The 27,846-nt window shown below is 50.9% G+C and overlaps 1 protein-coding gene across 1 annotated transcript in view; it reads left to right on the top strand.

Annotated features, from left to right (window-relative positions):
* Nucleotides 1-529: 529 nt before the first annotated feature.
* The window catches only part of GPBP1L1 (GC-rich promoter binding protein 1 like 1), a gene marked incomplete at its 5' end in the record, with an annotated part of 29,388 nt that continues 2,071 nt past the window's right edge, over nucleotides 530-27,846 (top strand). Inside the window, 8 exon segments of the mRNA XM_073594021.1 lie at nucleotides 530-656; nucleotides 11,927-12,222; nucleotides 18,686-18,758; nucleotides 19,840-20,033; nucleotides 24,625-24,744; nucleotides 25,006-25,164; nucleotides 26,609-26,742; nucleotides 26,821-26,923. Coding sequence (XP_073450122.1) covers nucleotides 530-656; nucleotides 11,927-12,222; nucleotides 18,686-18,758; nucleotides 19,840-20,033; nucleotides 24,625-24,744; nucleotides 25,006-25,164; nucleotides 26,609-26,742; nucleotides 26,821-26,923 — 1,206 coding nt within the window.

Below are 27,846 nucleotides of genomic sequence, written 5' to 3'. Positions count from 1 at the left end.
GGATACACGGCTGATCTGTGCAGGCAGCCTGTTGGAGTCAATGACAGGCGGCTGGCTTCATGGATATTCAAGTGCATGCCATCCCATGCGATCCGATTACATGCATTGGACCCGCACTGCACTCTGGGATGTACCTGGACACCTGTCTGTGCAACCAGCTGCTTAACTCAAAGTTAAGTCCTGCTATGCCGGCCCTTTGCAGGTAAAGCGATGTAAAAAAACAGAAGCAAAGCGAAACTTTATTTTTTGTTTTTAAAAAATGTCGGTCTTTTCTCATTTGTTTAGCAAAAAATAGAACACACCAAGTAGTGATTAAATACCACCAAAGGAAAGCTCTATTTGTGTGAAAGAAATGATTCAAATGTCATATGGGTGCAGTGTTACATGACCGCGCAATTGTCAGTGTGACGGCGCTGGCCTGGGCAGGAAAGAGGTACGAGTGTCCGATATTGAAGGGGTTAATGAGTGATGCATTTATAAAATATAAAGTGACGGGTATTAGTCTGACTTTGTCTCCTTTTTGCTGTAGTCCTCTGCAGGCGTTGAGAAACATGGCGAGCATCTTCCCCGGGGCGAGGGTCGTCTGGGGGTGAGTCGTAGAAGACACAACTCTTCCGATGGCTTCTTCAACAACGGACCCCTCCGCACCACAGGCGGTGAGTGAGCGTAGCGAGGTCCCTCTGTGATTGGGTGAATGCTTTCCTCTGTGATTGGATAGATGCTTTCCTCTGTGATTGGGTGGATGCTTCCCTCTGTGATTGGATAGATGCTTTCCTCTGTGATTGGGTGGATGCTTTCCTCTGTGATTGGGTGAATGCTTCCCTCTGTGATTGGATAGATGCTTTCCTCTGTGATTGGGTGGATGCTTTCCTCTGTGATTGGATAGATGCTTTCCTCTGTGATTGGGTGAATGCTTCCCTCTGTGATTGGGTGAATGCTTCCCTCTGTGATTGGATAGATGCTTTCCTCTGTGATTGGGTGGATGCTTTCCTCTGTGATTGGGTGGATGCTTTCCTCTGTGATTGGGTGGATGCTTTCCTCTGTGATTGGGTGGATGCTTTCCTCTGTGATTGGGTGGATGCTTCCCTCTGTGATTGGATAGATGCTTTCCTCTGTGATTGGGTGGATGCTTTCTTCTGTGATTGGGTGGATGCTTTCCTCTGTGATTGGGTGGATGCTTTCCTCTGTGATTGGGTGGATGCTTTCCTCTGTGATTGGGTGGATGCTTTCCTCTGTGATTGGGTGGATGCTTTCCTCTGTGATTGGGTGGATGCTTCCCTCTGTGATTGGATAGATGCTTTCTTCTGTGATTGGGTGGATGCTTTCCTCTGTGATTGGGTGGATGCTTTCCTCTGTGATTGGGTGGATGCTTTCCTCTGTGATTGGATAGATGCTTTCTTCTGTGATTGGGTGGATGCTTTCCTCTGTGATTGGGTGGATGCTTCCCTCTGTGATTGGATAGATGCTTTCCTCTGTGATTGGGTGGATGCTTTCCTCTGTGATTGGGTGGATGCTTTCCTCTGTGATTGGGTGGATGCTTTCTTCTGTGATTGGGTGGATGCTTTCCTCTGTGATTGGGTGGATGCTTTCCTCTGTGATTGGGTGGATGCTTTCCTCTGTGATTGGATGGATGCTTTCCTCTGTGATTGGGTGAATGCTTCCCTCTGTGATTGGGTGGATGCTTTCCTCTGTGATTGGGTGAATGCTTCCCTCTGATTGGGTGAATGCTTCCCTCTGATTGGGTGAATGCTTCCCTCTGATTGGGTGAATTCTTTCCTCTGTGATTGGGTGGATGCTTTCCTCTGTGATTGGGTGGATGCTTTCCTCTGTGATTGGGTGGATGCTTTCCTCTGTGATTGGGTGGATGCTTTCCTCTGTGATTGGGTGAATGCTTTCCTCTGTGATTGGGTGAATGCTTCCCTCTGTGATTGGGTGAATGCTTCCCTCTGTGATTGGGTGGATGCTTTCCTCTGTGATTGGGTGGATGCTTTCCTCTGTGATTGGGTGGATGCTTTCCTCTGTGATTGGGTGAATGCTTCCCTCTGATTGGGTGGATGCTTCCCTCTGTGATTGGGTGGATGCTTTCCTCTGTGATTGGATAGATGCTTTCCTCTGTGATTGGGTGGATGCTTTCTTCTGTGATTGGGTGGATGCTTTCCTCTGTGATTGGGTGGATGCTTTCCTCTGTGATTGGGTGGATGCTTTCCTCTGTGATTGGATGGATGCTTTCCTCTGTGATTGGGTGAATGCTTCCCTCTGTGATTGGGTGGATGCTTCCCTCTGTGATTGGGTGAATGCTTCCCTCTGATTGGGTGAATGCTTCCCTCTGATTGGGTGAATGCTTCCCTCTGATTGGGTGAATTCTTTCCTCTGTGATTGGGTGGATGCTTTCCTCTGTGATTGGGTGGATGCTTTCCTCTGTGATTGGGTGGATGCTTTCCTCTGTGATTGGGTGGATGCTTTCCTCTGTGATTGGGTGAATGCTTCCCTCTGTGATTGGGTGAATGCTTCCCTCTGTGATTGGGTGGATGCTTTCCTCTGTGATTGGGTGGATGCTTTCCTCTGTGATTGGGTGGATGCTTTCCTCTGTGATTGGGTGAATGCTTCCCTCTGATTGGGTGGATGCTTCCCTCTGTGATTGGGTGAATGCTTCCCTCTGTGATTGGATAGATGCTTTCCTCTGTGATTGGGTGGATGCTTTCCTCTGTGATTGGGTGGATGCTTCCCTCTGTGATTGGATAGATGCTTTCCTCTGTGATTGGGTGAATGCTTCCCTCTGATTGGGTGGATGCTTCCCTCTGTGATTGGGTGAATGCTTCCCTCTGTGATTGGATAGATGCTTTCCTCTGTGATTGGGTGGATGCTTTCCTCTGTGATTGGGTGGATGCTTCCCTCTGTGATTGGGTGGATGCTTTCCTCTGTGATTGGGTGGATGCTTTCCTCTGTGATTGGATGGATGCTTTCCTCTGTGATTGGATAGATGCTTTCCTCTGTGATTGGGTGAATGCTTCCCTCTGTGATTGGATAGATGCTTTCCTCTGTGATTGGGTGAATGCTTCCCTCTGTGATTGGGTGAATGCTTCCCTCTGTGATTGGATAGATGCTTTCCTCTGTGATTGGGTGGATGCTTTCCTCTGTGATTGGGTGGATGCTTTCCTCTGTGATTGGGTGGATGCTTTCCTCTGTGATTGGGTGGATGCTTCCCTCTGTGATTGGATAGATGCTTTCCTCTGTGATTGGGTGGATGCTTTCTTCTGTGATTGGGTGGATGCTTTCCTCTGTGATTGGGTGGATGCTTCCCTCTGTGATTGGATAGATGCTTTCCTCTGTGATTGGGTGGATGCTTTCTTCTGTGATTGGGTGGATGCTTTCCTCTGTGATTGGGTGGATGCTTTCCTCTGTGATTGGGTGGATGCTTTCCTCTGTGATTGGATAGATGCTTTCCTCTGTGATTGGGTGAATGCTTCCCTCTGTGATTGGGTGAATGCTTCCCTCTGTGATTGGATAGATGCTTTCCTCTGTGATTGGGTGGATGCTTTCCTCTGTGATTGGGTGGATGCTTTCCTCTGTGATTGGGTGGATGCTTTCCTCTGTGATTGGGTGGATGCTTCCCTCTGTGATTGGATAGATGCTTTCCTCTGTGATTGGGTGGATGCTTTCTTCTGTGATTGGGTGGATGCTTTCCTCTGTGATTGGGTGGATGCTTTCCTCTGTGATTGGGTGGATGCTTTCCTCTGTGATTGGATGGATGCTTTCCTCTGTGATTGGGTGAATGCTTTCCTCTGTGATTGGGTGAATGCTTCCCTCTGTGATTGGGTGGATGCTTCCCTCTGTGATTGGGTGAATGCTTCCCTCTGATTGGGTGAATGCTTCCCTCTGATTGGGTGAATGCTTCCCTCTGATTGGGTGAATTCTTTCCTCTGTGATTGGGTGGATGCTTTCCTCTGTGATTGGGTGGATGCTTTCCTCTGTGATTGGGTGGATGCTTTCCTCTGTGATTGGGTGAATGCTTTCCTCTGTGATTGGGTGAATGCTTCCCTCTGTGATTGGGTGAATGCTTCCCTCTGTGATTGGGTGGATGCTTTCCTCTGTGATTGGGTGGATGCTTTCCTCTGTGATTGGGTGGATGCTTTCCTCTGTGATTGGGTGAATGCTTCCCTCTGATTGGGTGGATGCTTCCCTCTGTGATTGGGTGAATGCTTCCCTCTGTGATTGGGTGAATGCTTCCCTCTGATTGGGTGAATGCTTCCCTCTGATTGGGTGGATGCTTCCCTCTGTGATTGGGTGAATTATTTCCTCTGTGATTGGGTGAATTATTTCCTCTGTGATTGGGTGAATGCTTCCCTCTGTGATTGGGTGGATGCTTTCCTCTGTGATTGGGTGGATGCTTTCCTCTGTGATTGGGTGGATGCTTTCCTCTGTGATTGGGTGGATGCTTTCCTCTGTGATTGGGTGGATGCTTTCCTCTGTGATTGGGTGGATGCTTCCCTCTGTGATTGGGTGAATGCTTCCCTCTGTGATTGGGTGGATGCTTTCCTCTGTGATTGGGTGGATGCTTTCCTCTGTGATTGGGTGGATGCTTTCCTCTGTGATTGGGTGGATGCTTTCCTCTGTGATTGGGTGGATGCTTTCCTCTGTGATTGGGTGGATGCTTTCCTCTGATTGGATGGATGCTTCCCTCTGTGATTGGGGAAGGCCGGTTTTGGGTGCACCACATGAATGTGTGAATTGGAAATTGGCAGCTTTTATGACAGTTTTTTTCCCTCTTGTACACTTCATGCCTTGTCATCATCTCACTTTGGGGCTGATATATGAAATCTGGAGCAGTGTGGATTTGCTTAAACCACTTGTGGTCCGCTAAGTACATTTACTGCTAGCGGGCGGCATAAGAAGGTGCCGCAACATACAGATATGTTGTAATGCACGCCAATGGATGTCCGCTGGTACCCGCCGTTCGGTGAGGAGAGCACAGGACAGAGCTCTGCCTATGTAAACAATGCAGAGCTCTGTTCTGTCAGCGGGGGATGTGATGGATTTTGTTTCCCTGCAAAGCACATCCCTTAGTGAAAGCACCTCTGTAACGACACCCTGAGTATGAAAGGGATTAAAGTAGTTTAGAACATTCCATACCCAAACACAAAGTCAGCTACCGAACACTTCCATCAGCCGAACAAGGAACCCATACAAATAATTCTCCCCCAAATACGAGACAAGGCTCTGTCTTGAGGTTCAAGCAGGAATGATTCTTTATTCAAACACATGTTATACAGATCCCACTTCAAAACACTCCCCCCCCCCCCCCCCTTGGAAAACAGGGCGGGTTAAACTGTCCAATGACAATGGACACACAGGTCAGGTGTGCTTAACGTCTCATCAGTACACAGTCTTATCAGCAGGGAGAGCTGTTGGAGGAATCCCCCCTCCCTCCATAGAGATACACATCCTGTGATATCCAAGGCAGACAAAATAGAACATTGGAATACAGCCCCACCCCAAACTAGCACAGCAATTAGTACACCACAGCATGAGACAGCACACAATATATACACAACATTGTGAAGCAGTCACTATTTATAATATGGCACATACGGGGTTCCCAGAATTTTGTGTTTTGGTGGGACATGGACTTGAATCCCAAGTAACATTACTTCCAGGGTCCCCAGGCATACACCTCACAACGAGCACCGTCCCCCCAAATGCCACGGCCCATAATTGGTAGGCAAGAGGCTGGCATTCAGTCCCCTCCAAAAGCCTCTGTCCCGGCTAGGTCTGGCACACCCTCCCCCACAGTACACATAAACACTGGTTACCCCCTAGATGTTTGTCCCCCTCCCAGCCAGTGGAGTAGAGCGTCATTATATGACTGGTGATGCGATGATCAGGGATGCTGACTGGTGATGACAATGTGTTTTAACCACTTACAGACCGCCCGCCGCAGTTTTACAGCGGCTGTTTGAAGGAGGATATCATTGTTATGGCAGCAGCTAGCTTCCATAACCCCAGTATCCTTGTCTTCAGCGGACGGTCTGCTACAAGATGAAAGTGGTCTCTGTGGTGGATTCGCTGGGGGATCACTTTTATCAGTGGCGGGAGAGGGCCCCCTCCCGCCGCGATCCGGTGCCCTCCGCCGCTTACCGGAGCCGTCGGCAGAGGCGATCGCGTCCTGTCAGGTATGGAGACGAGTGAGGGGAAGATGGCCCCCACCCGTCTCCATACAATTGCTGGGCGGAAGCCACGTCAAAACGTCACTTCCGCCCACAACTCTTAAAGGGCCAGTTTTTTTAAATAATTATTTTAAATTACAATTTAATTTATTTTTTATTTTTTTATTGCATTTTAGTCTAAATATGAGACGTGACGTCTTTTTGAACCCCCAGATGTCATATTTAAGAGGTCCTGTCATGTTTTTTCTATTACAAGGGATGTTTACGTTCCTTGTAATAGGAATAAAGGTGACTTTTTTTTTTTTAAACAGTGTAAAAATAAAAGGTAAAATAAATAATAATTAATTTAAAAATTTTTTTTTCTAAATGCGCCCAATCCTGACGCGCTCCCATGCAGAAGCGAACGCATACGTGAGTAGCGCCGGCATATGAAAACGGTGGTCAAACCCCACATGTGAGGTATCATCGCAATCGGTAGAGTTATTTTTTTATTCAATAAAGTGAACTTTTTTCCAAAAATAATGCGCTTGTAAGACCGCTGCGCAAATACAGTGTGAAATAAAGTATTGCAATGACCGCTATTTTATTCTCTAGGGTGTTAGAAAAAAAAACAATATATAATGTTTGGGGGTTCTAAGTAATTTTCTAGCAAGAAAAAACTGTTTTAAATTTGTAAACACCAAAATTTCAAAACGAGGCTGGTCCTTAAGTGGTTAAAAAAGAAAACATTTTTATACATTTTTTATTTTTTTTGTCATCAGCGTAGTTCAGTGTCACCATAGTGAGGGGGGGGGGGATTTGATCAGGGGTTCTTTTTTTTTTTTTTTTTTTTTACACTGTTATTGCTTATACAGTGATCAACTTGCTTATGGTTGTGATCTGTGATTGGCTACAGCTAATCACATGGTACAGGTAGCCAGAGTCAATTGGGGCAATCACAGATCAGAACTGTAAGCAAGTTGTATGAATGTATCTCTCCTCACTTTCGGCTGAAAGCTGTGGAGACTTAGAGGCGCCTCCCTCTGTTGAGGAAATCACAATGGCCATTTCACAACTACCGACAGATAAGACCCCGGGCTTAGACGGCTTCCCTACTGAGTGCTATTCCCAGTTTGAACACTTAATATGCCCATTTCTTCTGCATACTTATAACAAGGCCTTGAACGCTGGAGCCCCCCCCCCCCCCCCCCCTCTATCAGGGAGGCTTTGATTATCCTATTACTGAAGCCACACAAGGATCCTCTTAAATGTGCCTCATACTGCCCAATTTCTCATATTAATGTGGATGTTGAGGATGAGGAACGAATCTCGTTGTATGCACATGACACCCTGGTGTACCTGGCTTATACCCAGGGCTCACCACTAAAGACACTACTATCAGAAATAGACAATTTTGGTGACTACTCTGGGTTCCGGGTGAATTGGGACAAATTGAATCTTTTCCCTTTGGTTCCTGATGCAACTTTGCAGATTCACCTGGACTCTAGACTACCGGTGGTGTCCTCCTTCAGATACCTGGGGGTTATAGTGCAGTTACCCTTGTCCTCCTATATTGAAAACAACCTGTGTGCCCTACTGACCCAGCTACAAATACACCCTGCAGTGGATGGACTTACCCCTAGACCTAATGGGAAGGGCAAATGCCCTTAAAATGATTTATCTACCTAAGCTGTTATATGTTCTAGCCAACTCACCCTTGTAATGTCCCTAAATCCATCTTCAAGTGGATCCATCTTTTATTTATACTATTTGGCCTCCCAATTGGTCCACATTCATGACTGGCTGGACCCGGTTGCGTCAAACCCCTGTACATCCACTGAGGGAGCGATCACCTCCTCTCTAGAGACCCTCCATAACATTATATACAGAGGTCGGGTTCCGGCCCACCCAGGCACATCCATACTAAATACCTCTCTCCCTGTTCAAAATAATTATCTCAAAAATTTCAAAGGAGTCATGGTCAACATCCCCTAACAGCCCTCTGTGATTCAATCCAAACCTGATAGAACTGTGCTCTATACCTGACCCGCAACCTCGGTACTCCAAAGGAGTTAAATACCTGTGTCATCTGTATGGAAATGAAGTCCTTTCAACAGATGCGGGTTGATTTTGACCTGCCACGCTCATATACATTCTTCTATTACCAACTCCGACACGCTATTCGTACCCAGTTTAGCTCTTTAGAAAACCTTGTCATCATACCTCAGAGAAAACACTACGACAACCCTACTAAACTTCTCTCCACATACTATGACTGACTGTAACCCTAGATTTCGAGTGACCCAGACGAAATGGGCCTCTATGGACATTACACTTAGAGGATGACTGGTCGGAATTCAGTGACACATAGTAGACCTCTGTAATATCCTCCAAAGATCGTATCATACATGTAAAACATTTTCACCTATCCCACCTAACCCCTGCTAGGTTACATACAATGGGATTGGCTCCCACAGCAGACTCTTTTAGGGGATGTGGCCAAGCGGCAGACTTTTTACACTGTTTCTGGACTTGTGCAATAGTCCAAGACTTTTGGCTGGAGATAGGGTCTTTCATCTCATCGGCAATAAGCCTCCCAAACATTCTCCACCCCAAAAATTGCCTCCTAGGCATTTTTGGGGATCTCCATATTTCAACCCATGCAAAGAGACTTCTTTCACATCCTCCCATTTCTATGTGAAGAAAGCCATTCTACTGTCCTGGAAAGGATCACAGGTACCTCTAAAATCCCTCTGCTTAAAACTGATCAATGACTCTTTGCCTCTATACAAACTCACCAACCAAAACCTTTCACAAAATATGGGGCAGATGGCTGGCAAGCCCTCTAACCCTTACTACTGGGTGGATACTCAGCGGTATACGGTTCCTAAAGGTGAAGTGCACCTTCCCATGTAAACTCCTCGGGTTGCTTTGTGACTGGAGAAGTGCATGTTGACCATTCCCTGTAACTTTGTACTTAATAATCACAAGAGACATGTAAATTGAAATCTGTTTATTTCTGCAAAATGCAATGCAATGAATAACCAAAGTTTTTTTCTTTTGTGTGTTGATGTACAAAATTCAATAAAAATATATTTAAAAAAAAAAAGCTGTTCATAAATGGAAATCCATTTGTGACAGTTGTGGTATCATGTGATCACTATAACCAATCATGGCGATCACATGATACCTGGTTACCGTTAATTGTGGTCCGCTTTTTCCACCGCGTGTCCCAAACCCGAAACAAGCTGAGTAGCGTACATGTAAGTGATCCACCCTGCCCATGCCGCCTGCAGTATATGTAAGTGATCCACCCTGCCCCCCTGCAGTATATGTGATCCACCCTGCCCCCCTGCAGTATATGTGATCCACCCTGCCCCCCTGCAGTATATGTGATCCACCCTGCCCCCCTGCAGTATATGTGATCCACCCTGCCCCCCTGCAGTATATGTGATCCACCCTGCCCCCCTGCAGTATATGTGATCCACCCTGCCCCCCTGCAGTATATGTGATCCACCCTGCCCCCCTGCAGTATATGTGATCCACCCTGCCCCCCTGCAGTATATGTGATCCACCCTGCCCCCCTGCAGTATATGTGATCCATCCTGCCCCCCTGCAGTATATGTGATCCATCCTGCCCCCCTGCAGTATATGTGATCCATCCTGCCCCCCTGCAGTATATGTGATCCATCCTGCCCCCCTGCAGTATATGTGATTCATCCTGCCCCCCTGCAGTATACGTGATCCATCCTGCCCCCCTGCAGTATACGTGATCCATCCTGCCCCCCTGCAGTGTACGTGATCCATCCTGCCCCCCTGCAGTATATGTGATCCATCCTGCCCCCCTGCAGTATATGTGATCCATCCTGCCCCCCTGCAGTATATGTGATCCATCCTGCCCCCCTGCAGTATATGTGATTCATCCTGCCCCCCTGCAGTATATGTGATCCATCCTGCCCCCCTGCAGTATACGTGATCCATCCTGCCCCCCTGCAGTGTATGTGATCCATCCTGCCCCCCTGCAGTGTATGTGATCCATCCTGCCCCCCTGCAGTGTATGTGATCCATCCTGCCCCCCTGCAGTGTATGTGATCCATCCTGCCCCCCTGCAGTATATGTGATCCATCCTGCCCCCCTGCAGTATATGTGATCCATCCTGCCCGCCTGCAGTATATGTACGTGATCCATTCTGCCCGCCTGCAGTATATGTAAGTGATCCATCCTGCCCCCCTGCAGTATATGTACGTGATCCATTCTGCCCGCCTGCAGTATATGTAAGTGATCCATCCTGCCCCCCTGCAGTATATGTACGTGATCCATCCTGCCCCCCTGCAGTATATGTAAGTGATCCATTCTGCCCCCCTGCAGTATATGTAAGTGGTCCATTCTGCCCCCCTGCAGTATATGTAAGTGGTCCATCCTGCCCCCCTGCAGTATATGTAAGTGATCCATCCTGCCCCCCTGCAGTATATGTGATCCATCCTGCCGGCCTGCAGTATATGTAAGTGGTCCATCCTGCCCCCCTGCAGTATATGTGATCCATCCTGCCCCCCTGCAGTATATGTGATCCATCCTGCCCGCCTGCAGTATATGTAAGTGGTCCATTCTGCCCCCCTGCAGTATATGTAAGTGGTCCATTCTGCCCCCCTGCAGTATATGTAAGTGATCCATCCTGCTCCCCTGCAGTATATGTACGTGATCCATCCTGCCCCCCTGCAGTATATGTACGTGGTCCATCCTGCCCCCCTGCAGTATATGTAAGTGATCCATCCTGCAGTATATGTGATCCATCCTACCCCCCTGCAGTATATGTACGTGATCCATCCTGCCCGCCTGCAGTATATGTAAGTGATCCATCCTGCTCCCCTGCAGTATATGTAAGTGATCCATCCTGCTCCCCTGCAGTATATGTACGTGATCCATCCTGCCCGCCTGCAGTATATGTACATGATCCATCCTGCCCGCCTGCAGTATATGTACATGATCCATCCTGCCCGCCTGCAGTATATGTACGTGATCCATCCTGCCCCCCTGCAGTATATGTACGTGATCCATCCTGCCCCCCTGCAGTATATGTGAGTGATCCATCCTGCCCGCCTGCAGTATATGTAAGTGGTCCATCCTGCCCCCCTGCAGTATATGTACGTGATCCATCCTGCCCGCCTGCAGTATATGTACATGATCCATCCTGCCCGCCTGCAGTATATGTACATGATCCATCCTGCCCCCCTGCAGTATATGTGAGTGATCCATCCTGCCCGCCTGCAGTATATGTAAGTGGTCCATCCTGCCCCCCTGCAGTATATGTACGTGATCCATGCTGCCCGCCTGCAGTATATGTATGTGATCCATCCTGCCCGCCTGCAGTATACGTGATCCATCCTGCCCCCTGCAGTATATGTATGTGATCCATCCTGCCCGCCTGCAGTATACGTGATCCATCCTGCCCCCTGCAGTATATGTATGTGATCCATCCTGCCCGCCTGCAGTATACGTGATCCATCCTGCCCCCTGCAGTATATGTACTGCGGGTGGTCGGCAAGTGTTTACAGCATTGCCTATCAACAATTTGGTCCATCAAAGTATGTTGGCTGCAGTTTTAAGACTTGATATGTTGGGTGTCGATTTACTCATCACAACCTTATCTTTTATATTTTACCAAAATAATAATGGGTAATATATTGCACATTGAACTTTAGTGGGTTGTTTTTTTAATCTTAAATTCTGCATTTTATAAAGATGTGCTAATATCATGTGTTATTTGGTGTGTCTTTATCCCACAGGAGACTCGTGGCACCAGCCGTCTCTTCTCCGCCATGATTCTGTGGACTCTGGGGTCTCTAAAGGCACCAACCAGTCCTCCCAGTCAGGGTGGCACGGAGGATCGCGGGAAAGGTCTGACAGCGCCTCGCAGAGAGGGGCAAATGGGTGCGGCGGGACAGGCGCTTCCAGCCATCGTCACCGCAACGGCAACAACCTCTCTCGTAAGAATGCTTCCATGCAGGACAAGCAGTCGGCGGAGACCCGAGAGGAAAAGAACGCGGACAAAAAAAAGCCGCAGTTTGAAGAGGAGGATTTTGTACGTATTGAAATGCATTTTGATGCAGTGTGGGATGGTGGGGGCTTTCCGGGATTTTCCAGAGCTTGTTGTATGTTTTATTAATGAGCAAACCTTGGAGCCCATTGAATAAAGGGACATGCAGACACTTTGCCTGCTCTTAGCACCACATCAGGCTAGCAGTCCTTTCCTGGGCTGCAACTGGTTAGTTATAAAGAACACTTACCTGCTTGTACGGTGTCACTTCCCTGCTGAATGAAGCACTGAAGAATCTCCTTCACCAGCAGCAGCATTATGACACCTTAGAAGCTGGTGAGGAAGTTCCTTGTCATCCTAGCAATCTTCTCATTCAGGGTTGCTAGTATGACATGGGCTTTAGTCGGCATTGCTATATTTTACATGGGCCTTGGACTAGCTGATGGGCCTTGGGCTGCCTGGTGGGCTAGTGTGACGTGGACCTTGGACTTACCCGGTGGGCTAGTGTGACGTGGGCTGCCCGGTGGGCTAGTGTGACGTGGGCCTTGGGCTGCCTGATGGGCGAGAGTGACGTGGGCTTTGGGCTGCCCGGTGGGCTAGTGTGACGTGGGTCTTGGGCTGCCCGGTAAGTGTAGAGTGATGTGGGCCTTGGGCTGCCCGGTTGGGTAGAGTGACGTGGGCCTTGGGCTGCCCGGTTGGGTAGAGTGACGTGGCCTTGGGCTGCCCGGTTGGGTAGAGTGACGTGGGCCTTGGGCTGCCCGGTTGGGTAGAGTGACGTGGGCCTTGGGCTGCCCGGTTGGGTAGAGTGACGAGGGCCTTGGGCTGCCCGCTTGGGTAGAGTGACGTGGGCCTTGGGCTGCCCGCTTGGGTAGAGTGACGTGGGCCTTGGGCTGCCCGCTTGGGTAGAGTGACGTGGGCCTTGGGCTGTCCGCTTGGGTAGAGTGACGTGGGCCTTGGGCTGCCCGCTTGGGTAGAGTGACGTGGGCCTTGGGCTGCCCGCTTGGATAGAGTGACGTGGGCCTTGGGCTGCCCGCTTGGGTAGAGTGACGTGGGCCTTGGGCTGCCCGCTTGGGTAGAGTGACGTGGGCCTTGGGCTGCCCGCTTGGGTTGAGTGACGTGGGCCTTGGGCTGCCCGCTTGGGTAGAGTGACGTGGGCCTTGGGCTGCCCGCTTGGGTAGAGTGACGTGGGCCTTGGGCTGCCCGCTTGGGTAGAGTGACGTGGGCCTTGGGCTGCCCGCTTGGGTAGAGTGACGTGGGCCTTGGGCTGCCCGCTTGGGTAGAGTGACGTGGGCCTTGGGCTGCCCGCTTGGGTAGAGTGACGTGGGCCTTGGGCTGCCCGCTTGGGTAGAGTGACGTGGGCCTTGGGCTGCCCGCTTGGGTAGAGTGACGTGGGCCTTGGGCTGCCCGCTTGGGTAGAGTGACGTGGGCCTTGGGCTGCCCGCTTGGGTAGAGTGACGTGGGCCTTGGGCTGTCCGCTTGGGTAGAGTGACGTGGGCCTTGGGCTGTCCGCTTGGGTAGAGTGACGTGGGCCTTGGGCTGCCCGCTTGGGTAGAGTGACGTGGGCCTTGGGCTGCCCGCTTGGGTAGAGTGACGTGGGCCTTGGGCTGCCCGCTTGGGTAGAGTGACGTGGGCCTTGGGCTGCCCGCTTGGGTAGAGTGACGTGGGCCTTGGGCTGCCCGCTTGGGTAGAGTGACGTGGGCCTTGGGCTGCCCGCTTGGGTAGAGTGACGTGGGCCTTGGGCTGCCCGCTTGGGTAGAGTGACGTGGGCCTTGGGCTGCCCGCTTGGGTAGAGTGACGTGGGCCTTGGGCTGCCCGCTTGGCTAGAGTGACGTGGGCCTTGGGCTGCCCGCTTGGCTAGAGTGACGTGGGCCTTGGGCTGCCCGCTTGGCTAGAGTGACGTGGGCCTTGGGCTGCCCGCTTGGCTAGAGTGACTTGGTCCTTGGGCTGCCCGGTAGGGTAGAGTGACTTGGTCCTTGGGCTGCCCGGTAGGGTAGAGTGACTTGGTCCTTGGGCTGCCCGGTAGGGTAGAGTGACTTGGTCCTTGGGCTGCCCGGTAGGGTAGAGTGACTTGGTCCTTGGGCTGCCCGGTAGGGTAGAGTGACGTGGTCCTTGGGCTGCCCGGTAGGGTAGAGTGACGTGGGCCTTGGGCTGCCCGGTAGGGTAGAGTGACGTGGTCCTTGGGCTACCCGGTAGGGTAGAGTGACTTGGGCTGCCGGTAGGGTAGAGTGACGTGGTCCTTGGGCTTCCCGGTAGGGTAAAGTGACTTGGGCTGCCCGGTAGGGTAGAGTGACGTGGGCCTTGGGCTGCCCGGTAGGGTAGAGTGACGTGGTCCTTGGGCTGCCCGGTAGGGTAGAGTGACTTGGGCTGCCCGGTAGGGTAGAGTGACGTGGTCCTTGGGCTGCCCGGTAGGGTAGAGTGACGTGGTCCTTGGGCTGCCCGGTAGGGTAGAGTGACGTGGACCTTGGGCTGCCCCGTAGGGTAGAGTGACGTGGTCCTTGGGCTGCCCGGTAGGGTAGAGTGACGTGGGCCTTGGGCTGCCCGCTTGGGTAGAGTGACGTGGGCCTTGGGCTGCCCGCTTGGCTAGAGTGACGTGGGCCTTGGGCTGCCCGCTTGGCTAGAGTGACGTGGGCCTTGGGCTGCCCGCTTGGCTAGAGTGACGTGGGCCTTGGGCTGCCCGCTTGGCTAGAGTGACTTGGTCCTTGGGCTGCCCGGTAGGGTAGAGTGACTTGGTCCTTGGGCTGCCCGGTAGGGTAGAGTGACTTGGTCCTTGGGCTGCCCGGTAGGGTAGAGTGACTTGGTCCTTGGGCTGCCCGGTAGGGTAGAGTGACTTGGTCCTTGGGCTGCCCGGTAGGGTAGAGTGACTTGGTCCTTGGGCTGCCCGGTAGGGTAGAGTGACGTGGTCCTTGGGCTGCCCGGTAGGGTAGAGTGACGTGGGCCTTGGGCTGCCCGGTAGGGTAGAGTGACGTGGTCCTTGGGCTACCCGGTAGGGTAGAGTGACTTGGGCTGCCGGTAGGGTAGAGTGACGTGGTCCTTGGGCTTCCCGGTAGGGTAAAGTGACTTGGGCTGCCCGGTAGGGTAGAGTGACGTGGGCCTTGGGCTGCCCGGTAGGGTAGAGTGACGTGGTCCTTGGGCTGCCCGGTAGGGTAGAGTGACTTGGGCTGCCCGGTAGGGTAGAGTGACGTGGTCCTTGGGCTGCCCGGTAGGGTAGAGTGACGTGGTCCTTGGGCTGCCCGGTAGGGTAGAGTGACGTGGACCTTGGGCTGCCCCGTAGGGTAGAGTGACGTGGTCCTTGGGCTGCCCGGTAGGGTAGAGTAACTTGGGCTGCCGGTAGGGTAGAGTGACGTGGTCCTTGGGCTGCCCGGTAGGGTAGAGTGACGTGGTCCTTGGGCTGCCCGGTAGGGTAGAGTGACGTGGTCCTTGGGCTGCCCGGTAGGGTAGAGTGACGTGGTCCTTGGGCTGCCCGGTAGGGTAGAGTGACGTGGTCCTTGGGCTGCCCGGTAGGGTAGAGTGACTTGGGCTGCCGGTAGGGTAGAGTGACGTGGTCCTTGGGCTGCCCGGTAAGGTAGAGTGACGTGGTCCTTGTGCTGCCCGGTAGGGTAGAGTGACGTGGTCCTTGGGCTGCCCGGTAGGGTAGAGTGACGTGGTCCTTGGGCTGCCCGGTAGGGTAGAGTGACGTGGTCCTTGGGCTGCCCGGTAGGGTAGAGTGACGTGGTCCTTGGGCTGCCCGGTAGGGTAGAGTGACGTGGTCCTTGGGCTGCCCGGTAGGGTAGAGTGACGTGGTCCTTGGGCTGCCCGGTAGGGTAGAGTGACGTGGTCCTTGGGCTGCCCGGTAGGGTAGAGTGACGTGGTCCTTGGGCTGCCCGGTAGGGTAGAGTGACGTGGTCCTTGGGCTGCCCGGTAGGGTAGAGTGACGTGGTCCTTGGGCTGCCCGGTAGGGTAGAGTGACTTGGGCTGCCGGTAGGGTAGAGTGCCGTGGTTCTTGGGCTGCCCGGTAGGGTAGAGTGACGAGGTCCTTGGGCTGCCCGGTAGGGTAGAGTGACGCGGTCCTTGGGCTGCCCGGTAGGGTAGAGTGACGCGGTCCTTGGGCTGCCCGGTAGGGTAGAGTGACGCGGTCCTTGGGCTGCCCGGTAGGGTAGAGTGACGCGGTCCTTGGGCTGCCCGGTAGGGTAGAGTGACGCGGTCCTTGGGCTGCCCGGTAGAGTAGAGTGACGCGGTCCTTGGGCTGCCCGGTAGAGTAGAGTGACGCGGTCCTTGGGCTGCCCGGTAGAGTAGAGTGACGCGGTCCTTGGGCTGCCCGGTAGGGTAGAGTGACTTGGGCTGCCAGTAGGGTAGAGTGACGTGGTCCTTGGGCTGCCCGGTAGGGTAGAGTGACGTGGTCCTTGGGCTGCCCGGTAGGGTAGAGTGACGTGGTCCTTGTGCTGCCCGGTAGGGTAGAGTGACGTGGTCCTTGGGCTGCCCGGTAGGGTAGAGTGACGTGGTCCTTGGGCTGCCCGGTAGGGTAGAGTGACGTGGTCCTTGGGCTGCCCGGTAGGGTAGAGTGACGTGGTCCTTGGGCTGCCCGGTAGGGTAGAGTGACGTGGTCCTTGGGCTGCCCGGTAGGGTAGAGTGACGTGGTCCTTGGGCTGCCCGGTAGGGTAGAGTGACGTGGTCCTTGGGCTGCCCGGTAGGGTAGAGTGACGTGGTCCTTGGGCTGCCCGGTAGGGTAGAGTGACGTGGTCCTTGGGCTGCCCGGTAGGGTAGAGTGACGTGGTCCTTGGGCTGCCCGGTAGGGTAGAGTGACGTGGTCCTTGGGCTGCCCGGTAGGGTAGAGTGACGTGGTCCTTGGGCTGCCCGGTAGGGTAGAGTGACGTGGTCCTTGGGCTGCCCGGTAGGGTAGAGTGACGTGGTCCTTGGGCTGCCCGGTAGGGTAGAGTGACGTGGTCCTTGGGCTGCCCGGTAAGGTAGAGTGACGTGGTCCTTGGGCTGCCCGGTAGGGTAGAGTGACTTGGGCTGCCGGTAGGGTAGAGTGACGTGGTCCTTGGGCTGCCCGGTAGGGTAGAGTGACGTGGACCTTGGGCTGCCCGGTAGGGTAGAGTGACGTGGTCCTTGGGCTGCCCGGTAGGGTAGAGTGACGTGGTCCTTGGGCTGCCCGGTAGGGTAGAGTGACGTGGTCCTTGGGCTGCCCGGTAGGGTAGAGTGACGTGGTCCTTGGGCTGCCCGGTAGGGTAGAGTGACGTGGTCCTTGGGCTGCCCGGTAGGGTAGAGTGACGTGGTCCTTGGGCTGCCCGGTAGGGTAGAGTGACGTGGTCCTTGGGCTGCCCGGTAGGGTAGATTGACGCGGTCCTTGGGCTGCCCGGTAGGGTAGAGTGACGCGGTCCTTGGGCTGCCGGTAGGGTAGAGTGACGTGGTCCTTGGGCTGCCCGGTAGGGTAGAGTGACGTGGTCCTTGGGCTGCCCGGTAGGGTAGAGTGACGTGGTCCTTGGGCTGCCCGGTAGGGTAGAGTGACGTGGTCCTTGGGCTGCCCGGTAGGGTAGAGTGACGTGGTCCTTGGGCTGCCCGGTAAGGTAGAGTGACGTGGTCCTTGGGCTGCCCGGTAGGGTAGAGTGACTTGGGCTGCCGGTAGGGTAGAGTGACGTGGTCCTTGGGCTGCCCGGTAGGGTAGAGTGACGTGGTCCTTGGGCTGCCCGGTAGGGTAGAGTGACGTGGACCTTGGGCTGCCCGGTAGGGTAGAGTGACGTGGTCCTTGGGCTGCCCGGTAGGGTAGAGTGACGTGGTCCTTGGGCTGCCCGGTAGGGTAGAGTGACGTGGTCCTTGTGCTGCCCGGTAAGGTAGAGTGACGTGGTCCTTGGGCTGGCCGGTAGGGTAGAGTGACGTGGTCCTTGGGCTGGCCGGTAGGGTAGAGTGACGTGGTCCTTGGGCTGGCCGGTAGGGTAGAGTGACGTGGTCCTTGGGCTGGCCGGTAGGGTAGAGTGACGTGGTCCTTGGGCTGCCCGGTAGGGTAGAGTGACGTGGTCCTTGGGCTGCCCGGTAGGGTAGAGTGACGTGGTCCTTGGGCTGACCGGTAGGGTAGAGTGACGTGGTCCTTGGGCTGACCGGTAGGGTAGAGTGACGTGGTCCTTGGGCTGACCGGTAGGGTAGAGTGACGTGGTCCTTGGGCTGACCGGTAGGGTAGAGTGACGTGGTCCTTGGGCTGACCGGTAGGGTAGAGTGACGTGGTCCTTGGGCTGCCCGGTAGGGTAGAGTGACGTGGTCCTTGGGCTGCCCGGTAGGGTAGAGTGACGTGGTCCTTTGGCTGCCCGGTAGGGTAGAGTGACGTGGTCCTTTGGCTGCCCGGTAGGGTAGAGTGACGTGGTCCTTTGGCTGCCCGGTAGGGTAGAGTGACGTGGTCCTTGGGCTGCCCGGTAGGGTAGAGTGACGTGGGCCTTGGGCTACCGTTGGTTTTGTGTCTCGCTCCCCACCTCCTTCACAGTACATGTTTTCATATACACTCTGTGCACCTGATTTTTGATTGTTATATTTTTTCCTGCAGCCATCTTTGAATCCTGAGCCTGGGAAGCAGGTTACCCCAAACAAGCAGACCGGAACCCCAACCGGAGTCTGGGGTAGGTAGATCTTTATTTTCAGGGACTATTTTTGATTTGAAGTATATCATAGTAAAGGATCGTTGAACTGCTAATCACGCTTCATCTGACATTGCTGGTGTTTGGGCAGTTAAAGCGGGATGGTGCCTGCAGCTGCAGTTTTATAGAAGCTGCAGTCGGCAAGTAAGAGCAATCCTAGTGGAAGTAAAAGCAATCCTAGTGGCTAACTAGCTGCTGGATTGATTTTACAAGCAACGTTTTGTAGCTGTACCGGGATCTCCCGTCCGACCAGCCAGCGCTTCTGCCAGCTGATCACAGAGCTGAACAAAGGCTGGGTCAGCTTTGTTTGGCTCTCGGCTATAGTTGCCTAGAAGTGATGAGCTGACATGGCGCCATTTTTAAAAAATTTAAAGTATTTGCTCTCCCTGATCTTGGTGTGGTTACAGGAGGGATCTGGGGTCTGTACATCTAAAGTGGTGACCTGTAAAGGCTTTTAAAGTGTCACCTATGGATAGTAACACTTATGTCCTTGGTCACCGTTGCACGGGCGTGCACAATTTTAAAGCGTGACATGTTTGGAATCTATTTATTCGCCATAACATCATCTTTTAAATTTTACCAAAAAATTGGGTTATTTATTGAGTTTTTGTGCATTTAAAATTAAAAAAAAAAGTTTAGTCTTTCCAAAAAACATTTACGTTTTGAAAAACCGCTGTGCAAATACTGTGTGACATAAAAATCCACCCACCATTTTATTCTCTAGGGCCTCTGCTTTTTAAAAAAAAATGTTTGGGGTTATAAGAAATTTTCTAAAAAGTAATGGATTGTTACATGTGAACAAAGAGTGTGTGTGTGTGGGGGGGGGGCGGCGAGTGGTTAAAATGAGTCTTGCTGATTTTCCAGCATTTTTAGATACCTGTGCAAGAGGAGGAGGACGTCCATTTGCATGCGCGCGCTGCTCATCATGCTTAGAGTATCCAGACTCTGGTTGTGTCACTCGTTGGGAACACAGAACCGTTTCCACATCCTGATGATTTGTTGGTAAGATGGAGATCTCATTGGACTATGTAACACGTCTTGCGGCTTCTTTTTTTTTTTCCAGAAAACCCTCCCAGCTCCAAGCAGCCACTGAAGATGCTGGTCATCAAGAAGATCTCCAAGGAGGATCCATCTGCTTTCTCTGCTGCTTTTGCTTCGCCCGTACCTCACCTTTCCAATGGAAACAGCAAGAGTAACCCCAGCGGGCCCATCATCTACAAAAACCTTGTCCCCAAACCTGCATCTGCCTCCTCCAAGGTAACCTCACCTCCTCCTACAAAGATAAAACTCCTAATGTTACTGATGGTGATATCTCAGTAATGGGGGGACATCGCTGAGCAATAGCAGCATGTTGGGTAAAGAAACTTGGGAGGTGTACCACTTCGTCAACATTTTCATATGTTTTGATATTTTGACGAAGTGGGACACCTCCCAAGTTCTCAGTCTGCAGTCACTATATCTGCTCTCCCCAGGAGCCTGCAGTCACTATATCTGCTCTCCCCAGGAGCCTGCAGTCACTATATCTGCTCTCCCCAGGAGCCTGCAGTCACTATATCTGATCTCCCCAGGAGCCTGCAGTCACTATATCTGCTCTCCCCAGGAGCCTGCATTCACTATATCTGATCTCCCCAGGAGCCTGCATTCACTATATCTGATCTCCCCAGGAGCCTGCACTCACTATATCTGCTCTCCCCAGGAGCCTGCACTCACTATATCTAATCTCCCCAGGAGCCTGCATTCACTATATCTAATCTCCCCAGGACTCTGCATTCACTATATCTGATCTCCCCAGGACTCTGCATTCACTATATCTGATCTCCCCAGGACTCTGCAGTCACTATATCTGATCTCCCCAGGACTCTGCAGTCACTATATCTGCTCTCCCCAGGAATCTGCACTCACTATATCTGCTCTCCCCAGGAATCTGCACTCACTATATCTGCTCTCCCCAGGACTCTGCACTCACTATATCTGATCTCCCCAGGAATCTGCATTCACTATATCTGATCTCCCCAGGAATCTGCATTCACTATATCTGATCTCCCCAGGAATCTGCATTCACTATATCTGATCTCCCCAGGAATCTGCATTCACTATATCTGATCTCCCCAGGAGCCTACATTCACTATATCTGCTCTCCCCAGGAGCCTGCAGTCACTATATCTGGTCTCCCCAGGAGCCTGCAGTCACTATATCTGATCTCCCCAGGAGCCTGCAGTCACTATATCTGCTCTCCCCAGGAGCCTGCAGTCACTATATCTGCTCTCCCCAGGAGCCTGCAGTCACTATATCTGCTCTCCCCAGGAGCCTGCAGTCACTATATCTGCTCTCCCCAGGAGCCTGCAGTCACTATATCTGGTCTCCCCAGGAGCCTGCAGTCACTATATCTGATCTCCCTAGGAGCCTGCAGTCACTATATCTGATCTCCCCAGGAGCCTGCAGTCACTATATCTGCTCTCCCCAGGAGCCTGCAGTCACTATATCTGCTCTCCCCAGGAGCCTGCAGTCACTATATCTGATCTCCCCAGGAGCCTGCAGTCACTATATCTGGTCTCCCCAGGAGCCTGCAGTCACTATATCTGATCTCCCCAGGAGCCTGCAGTCACTGTATCTGGTCTCCCCAGGAGCCTGCAGTCACTATATCTGGTCTCCCCAGGAGCCTGCAGTCACTATATCTGATCTCCCCAGGAGCCTGCAGTCACTATATCTGCTCTCCCACAGTACACAGAACATGGAAATGCAATTATTTTAGTAAATATAAACTGCTAAATACCTTTTCTCATCAGTAGTAAGAGGAGTTTTCATTCTCCTCTGACTGTCCCATGAAGCTACAGGACCCCTGACCTTCTGTCTGGACGGTGCTGATTGGCCCTGCGCGGATCATATGCACCCTCCCAAGAAAAAAAACACTCTAGCAATACACACCAAACTGAGCATGTGCAGAGTGCCTCCTAGCCTCTGTTTTATCAGGAGATGGATTGGGGACAGTGGAAGAAGGGGAGGATCAGAGAAGACAGGAGCAAACAGCCTTTTTACAGAATGCAGAGGAATAACCCCTCAGGTTCCACAGTGAGTGAAACGAGCTCCATATACAGACTGATTTTACTGTTGTGGGTTTAGTAACACTAACCACTTAACGACCGCCTCATAAAGGAGTATAGGCTCTCCTACGCTCGATCACAAACCCGATACGTAATCCATCACTTTGGGGTAGGGACTGCGGCCACCGTGCTGGCTTTGCTGTGATTAGTCACAGCACAAGCCGATCAGTGAGTCCCGACCAATGATTGACAGCCGGCAGCCACTCACCGGCGAGGGGGAGGACAGTGGATGTAAGCAACACAGAGCTCTCCCCTGTCAGCGGGGGATGTGCTGCTTTTTGTTTCTCTGCAAAGCACCTCCATAGTAAATGCACCACACACTGGGCACATGTTTAACCCTTCCTAGCTATTGTCATTAGTACAGTGACAGTGCATATTATTAGCACCGATCACTGTATTCGTGTCACTGGTTCCCACAAGTGTGTCAGAATGTCTGCCGCAATGTCACAGTCCCGCTATAAGTGACTGATCGCCACCATTACTAGTATAAAAGAAAAATTCCAGTATACAGTATGTGACAAAAGTAAGTACACCCCTCAGTGACATTTGTGTAAATCTTTTCTTCTATCTTTTCATGTGACAACACTGAAGAAATGACACTTGTCTACAATGTAAAGTAGTGAGTGTACAGCTTGTATAACAGTGTAAATTTGCTGTCCCCTCAAAATAACTCAACACACAGCCATTAATGTCTAAACCGCTGGCAACAAAAGTCAGTACACCCCTAAGTGAAAATCTCCAAATTGGGCCCAATTAGCCATTTTCCCTCCCCGGTGTCATGTGACTCGTTAGTGTTACAAGGTCTCAGGTGTGAATGGGGAGCAGGTGTGTTAAATTTGGTGTTATCACTCTCACTCTCTCATACTGGTCACTGGAAGTTCAATATGGCACCTTATGGCAAAGAACTCTCTGAGGATCTGATAAGAAGAATTGTTGCTCTACATAAAGATGGTCTAGGCTATAAGAAGATTGCCAAGACCCTGAAACTGATCTGCAGCACGGTGGCCAAGACCATACAGCGGTATAACAGGACAGGTTCCACTCAGAACAGGCCTCGCCATGGTCCACCAAAGAAGTTGAGGTCACGTGATCAGCGTCATATCCAGAGGTTGTCTTTGGGAAATAGACGTATGAGTGCTGCCAGCATTGCTGCAGAGGTTGTAGGGGTGGGGGGTCAGCCTGTCAGTGCTCAGACCATACGCCGCACACTGCATCAAATTGGTCTGCATGGCTGTCATCCCAGAAGGAAGCCTCTTCTAAAGATGATGTACAAGAAAGTCCACAAACAGTTTGCTGAAGACAAGCAGACTAAGGAGATGGATTACTGGAACCATGTCCTGTGGTCTGATGAGACCAAGATAAACGTATTTGGTTCAGATGGTGACAAGCGTGTGTGGGGGCAACCAGGTGAGGAGGACAAAGACAAGTGTGTCTTGTCTACAGTCAAGCATGGTGGTGGGAGTGTCATGGTCTGGGGCTGTATGAGTGCTGCCGGCACTGGGGGGCTACAGATCATTGAGGGAACCATGAATGCCAACATGTACTGTGATATACTGAAGCAGAGCATGATCCCCTCCCTTCAGAGACTGGACCGCAGGGCAGTATTCCAACATGATAACCACCCCAAACACACCTCCAAGACCACCACTGCCTTGCTAAAGAAGCTGAGGGTAAAGGTGATGGACTGGCCAAGCATGTCTCCAGACCTAAACCCTATTGATCATCTGTGGGACATCCTCAAACGGAAGGTGGAGGAGCGCAAGGTCTCTAAGATCCACCAGCTCTGTGATGTCATCATGGAGGAGGGGAAGAGGACTCCAGTGACAACCTGTGAAGCTCTGGTGACCTCCATGTCCAAGAGGGTTAAGGCAGTGCTGGAAAATAATGGTGGCCACACAAAATATTGACACTTTGGGCCCAGTTTGGAGATTTTCACTTAGGGGTGTACTGACTTTTGTTGCCAGCGGTTTAGACATTAATGGCTGTGTGTTGAGTTATTTTGAGGGGACAGTAAATTTACACTGTTATACAAGCTGTACACTCACTACTTTACATTGTAGACAAGTGTCATTTCTTCAGTGTTGTCACATGAAAAGATAGAAGAAAAGATTTACACAAATGTCACTGAGGGGTGTACTTACTTTTGTCGGATACTGTATTTCCCATAGTCTGTAGACACTATTACTTTCACACAAACCAATCAATATACACTTTTTGTGATTTTTTTTTTTTGTTTTTACCAAAAATATGTAGCAGAATACATGTTGTCCTAAATTTATTAAGAAATTTTATTTATTTATATTTTTTTATTGGGTATGTTTTATATCAGAAGGTAAATATATGTGAGTGTAAATATATGTTTTTTTTCCTTCAAAACCTTTGGTCTTTTTCTTTTTAGCAAATATAAAAAATGCAGTGGTGATGAAATACCACCAAAAGAACTGTGTATAAAAATTTGATATAAATTTTATTTGGGTACAATGTTGCATTACTACGCAATTTGTCAGTTAAAGTCACACAGTGCCAAAAAGTAAAAAATTGCCGGGTCATGAAGGGGGGTAAATCTTCAGGAAGTGGTTAATATGAATTGCAAAGTTTTTGGGAAAAGTGTAGCTATGGCAAAGTGGTGGTGGTGGGGGGAGGGGGACATGACATGCTGGCATAACCCCCTGTAGTAACAGCCTGTAGTTCTATGCTAGAAGTCATTTTATCGCGGAGTAAATGAGCCGTGTCCATGTCTCTTGCAGCCTGGTCCCTGGAAGTCAAATGGTTGGGAATCCAAATCTGGCTCTTTATTTTTCAACAGAGATTCTGCTTTCACCAGCCCTGTATTGGCCCCAACACCTGTACTGACCTCCCCTAAAGAGGTAAGATTACCCAGTAGGAAGGCGGAAAGGGTTTATCTGACTAGAAGGTGCTGGTCAACCAAACTAGTCGGCTAAGTTCACCTGTCTGAGCATGCTTCATCTCACACCCATATTCCGGGTGTAAATGGTCAGCGTGCCCTGCAGGAGCCAGAGCAATTCATAGCTTGTATCAGCCAATTAGAATTCATCTGGTTAGGTGAGAACCTTGTCAGGGTGTTATACCACGTTCCTCACATTGTGCTACCTTTGTGTTTCTTTCAGGGCACAGCCAGTGTTACCCCACCACTGGAACTTAGCATCTCGCGGCTTACACGCATGACTCGCCGCGTTCCGGACAAGAAGAGCGAATTTCTAAAGGCCTTGAAGGACGAGCAAGACGCTGACCAGACCGAGGACAGAGATCGGGATAAACTGGAAGATGTAAGATGAATACCTTCAGTCTTTTCTTTATTTCCAGTCCGTGTCATTCTAGTATACCAACATCACAAGGAAGGGAGCCCAGAGGTACCAATAGGTAACCACTGATCACCAATGTAAGGGACATTCTTCTCACTGATCACCAATGTAAGGAACATTCTTCTCACTGATCACCAATGTAAGGAACATTCTTCTCACTGATCACCAATGTAAGGAACATTCTTCCCACTGATCACCAATGTAAGGAACATTCTTCTCACTGATCACCAATGTAAGGAACATTCTTCTCACTGATCACCAATGTAAGGGACATTCTTCTCACTGATCACCAATGTAAGGAACATTCTTCTCACTGATCACCAATGTAAGGAACATTCTTCTCACTGATCACCAATGTAAGGAACATTCTTCTCACTGATCACCAATGTAAGGAACATTCTTCTCACTGATCACCAATGTAAGGAACATTCTTCTCACTGATCACCAATGTAAGGAACATTCTTCTCACTGATCACCAATGTAAGGAACATTCTTCCCACTAATCACCAATGTAAGGAACATTCTTCTCACTGATCACCAATGTAAGGAACATTCTTCTCACTGATCACCAATGTAAGGGACATTCTTCTCACTGATCACCAATGTAAGGAACATTCTTCTCACTGATCACCAATGTAAGGAACATTCTTCTCACTGATCACCAATGTAAGGGACATTCTTCTCACTGATCACCAATGTAAGGAACATTCTTCTCACTGATCACCAATGTAAGGAACATTCTTCTCACTGATCACCAATGTAAGGAACATTCTTCTCACTGATCACCAATGTAAGGGACATTCTTCTCACTGATCACCAATGTAAGGAACATTCTTCTCACTGATCACCAATGTAAGGAACATTCTTCTCACTGATCACCAATGTAAGGAACATTCTTCTCACTGATCACCAATGTAAGGAACATTCTTCTCACTGATCACCAATGTAAGGAACATTCTTCTCACTGATCACCAGAGTAAACCGTACACTTTATTTGTCTTTTGGTGTTTCTTCTGACATTTTTTGTTTCATTTAGTAAATATTTCTGAGAATAACTCTCGCTGTGTGGAGCAGCTTTAAGTTCCAAATAAGTCAAATATGCATGTTGGTTATTCAGTTTTCTTATACTTACAAGCAGGGGTTCCCTGCTATATTTCATGGGTACCTCCATGTTAAAATGGCTGCAAAAGGCGGGGCTAGAGTGTGTTTTTTAAATTTTATTTATTAAGATTATTTTCAAAGTTTAATCTTGGGCGGAGCTGAGGTGGGCGGAGCTGAGTGCGTAGTACAGACCTTATAGATTTTAGGACAAGAGAATCCAATGATGAGACGACATGTTTGTGTTGTGACCGATCGTACCTTGTAATGGCGTTTTGCATGTGTCTGATGGTAACGTGTGCTGTCCTAGGTGCAGAATCGGAGCCCCACTGAACTAAACGGAGACGGCGAGCACATCGAGGAGAGCCGCCATCTCAACGGCATTTCCGACTCTCTAGAAGAGCAGCGCGGCCGGCTGTCTTATTCACTGGAAGCAGAACACAGGTAAGTCTGCAGGTTCGGTGTAAAGGGAGATATATGTTTGGTGTCGCTCTGTAGATAATCTGTGCTTCTTATCTGCAGATTACTGAAAGAGATGGGCTGGCAGGAGTCTCCAGAGAATGACGACGACTGCCTTCCACTCACAGAGGAGGAGCTACAAGAGTTCCAAATAAAATCCCAGCAGGTAAGTTGTTGCGGGGGTGGGGTGGGTGGAGACTATGAACCGCACTGTGTGTGTCACTTTCTTGGGAAAACAATCAAATCTTCTGTGTTACATAGAGACAGAAAACTGGAACCGTATAACTGAGCCGTTCCAAAGTGCTTATAGTAAGAAACAGATTGCTGCAGCAGAAGGGGGTGTCCACCATTTCCACAGGAGGTGCAGGAATTGGGGTGATCCGAGGGGTGAAGGTGCAGGAATGTGAAGGTGCAGGAATTGGGGTGATTGGAGGGGTGAAGGTGCAGGAATTGGGGTCATTTGAGGGGTGAAGGTGCAGGAATTTGGGTCATTTGAGGGGTGAAGGTGCAGGAATTGGGGTGATCTGAGGGGTGAAGGTGCAGAAATTGGGGTGACCCGAGGGGTGAAGGTGCAGGAATGTGAAGGTGCAGGAATTGGGGTGATTTGAGGGGTGAAGGTGCAGGAATTGGGGTGATCTGAGGGGTGAAGGTGCAGAAATTGGGGTGATCCGAGGGGTGAAGGTGCAGGAATTGGGGTGATCTGAGGGTTGAAGGTGCAGAAATTGGGGTGATTTGAGGGGTGAAGGTGCAGGAATTTGGGTGATTTCAGCGGTGAAGGTGCAGGAATTGGGGTGACCCGAGGGGTGAAGGTGCAGGAATTGGGGTGACCCGAGGCGTGAAGGTGCAGGAATTGGGGGGACCCGAGGGGTGAAGGTGCAGGAATTGGGGGGACCTGAGGGGTGAAGGTGCAGGAATTGGGGTGATTTGAGGGGTGAAGGTGCAGGAATGTGAAGGTGCAGGAATTGGGGTGATCCGAGGGGTGAAGGTGCAGGAATTGGGGTGACCCGAGGGGTGAAGGTGCAGGAATTGGGGTGACCCGAGGGGTGAAGGTGCAGGAATTGGGGGGACCCGAGGGGTGAAGGTGCAGGA

Source organism: Aquarana catesbeiana, linkage group LG07, assembly GCF_042186555.1.
Source record: "Aquarana catesbeiana isolate 2022-GZ linkage group LG07, ASM4218655v1, whole genome shotgun sequence".
NCBI classification, from domain to species: domain Eukaryota; kingdom Metazoa; phylum Chordata; class Amphibia; order Anura; family Ranidae; genus Aquarana; species Aquarana catesbeiana.
The sequence above is the reverse complement of the archived record's forward strand: the minus strand, read 5'-3'. Positions and strand labels throughout refer to the sequence as shown.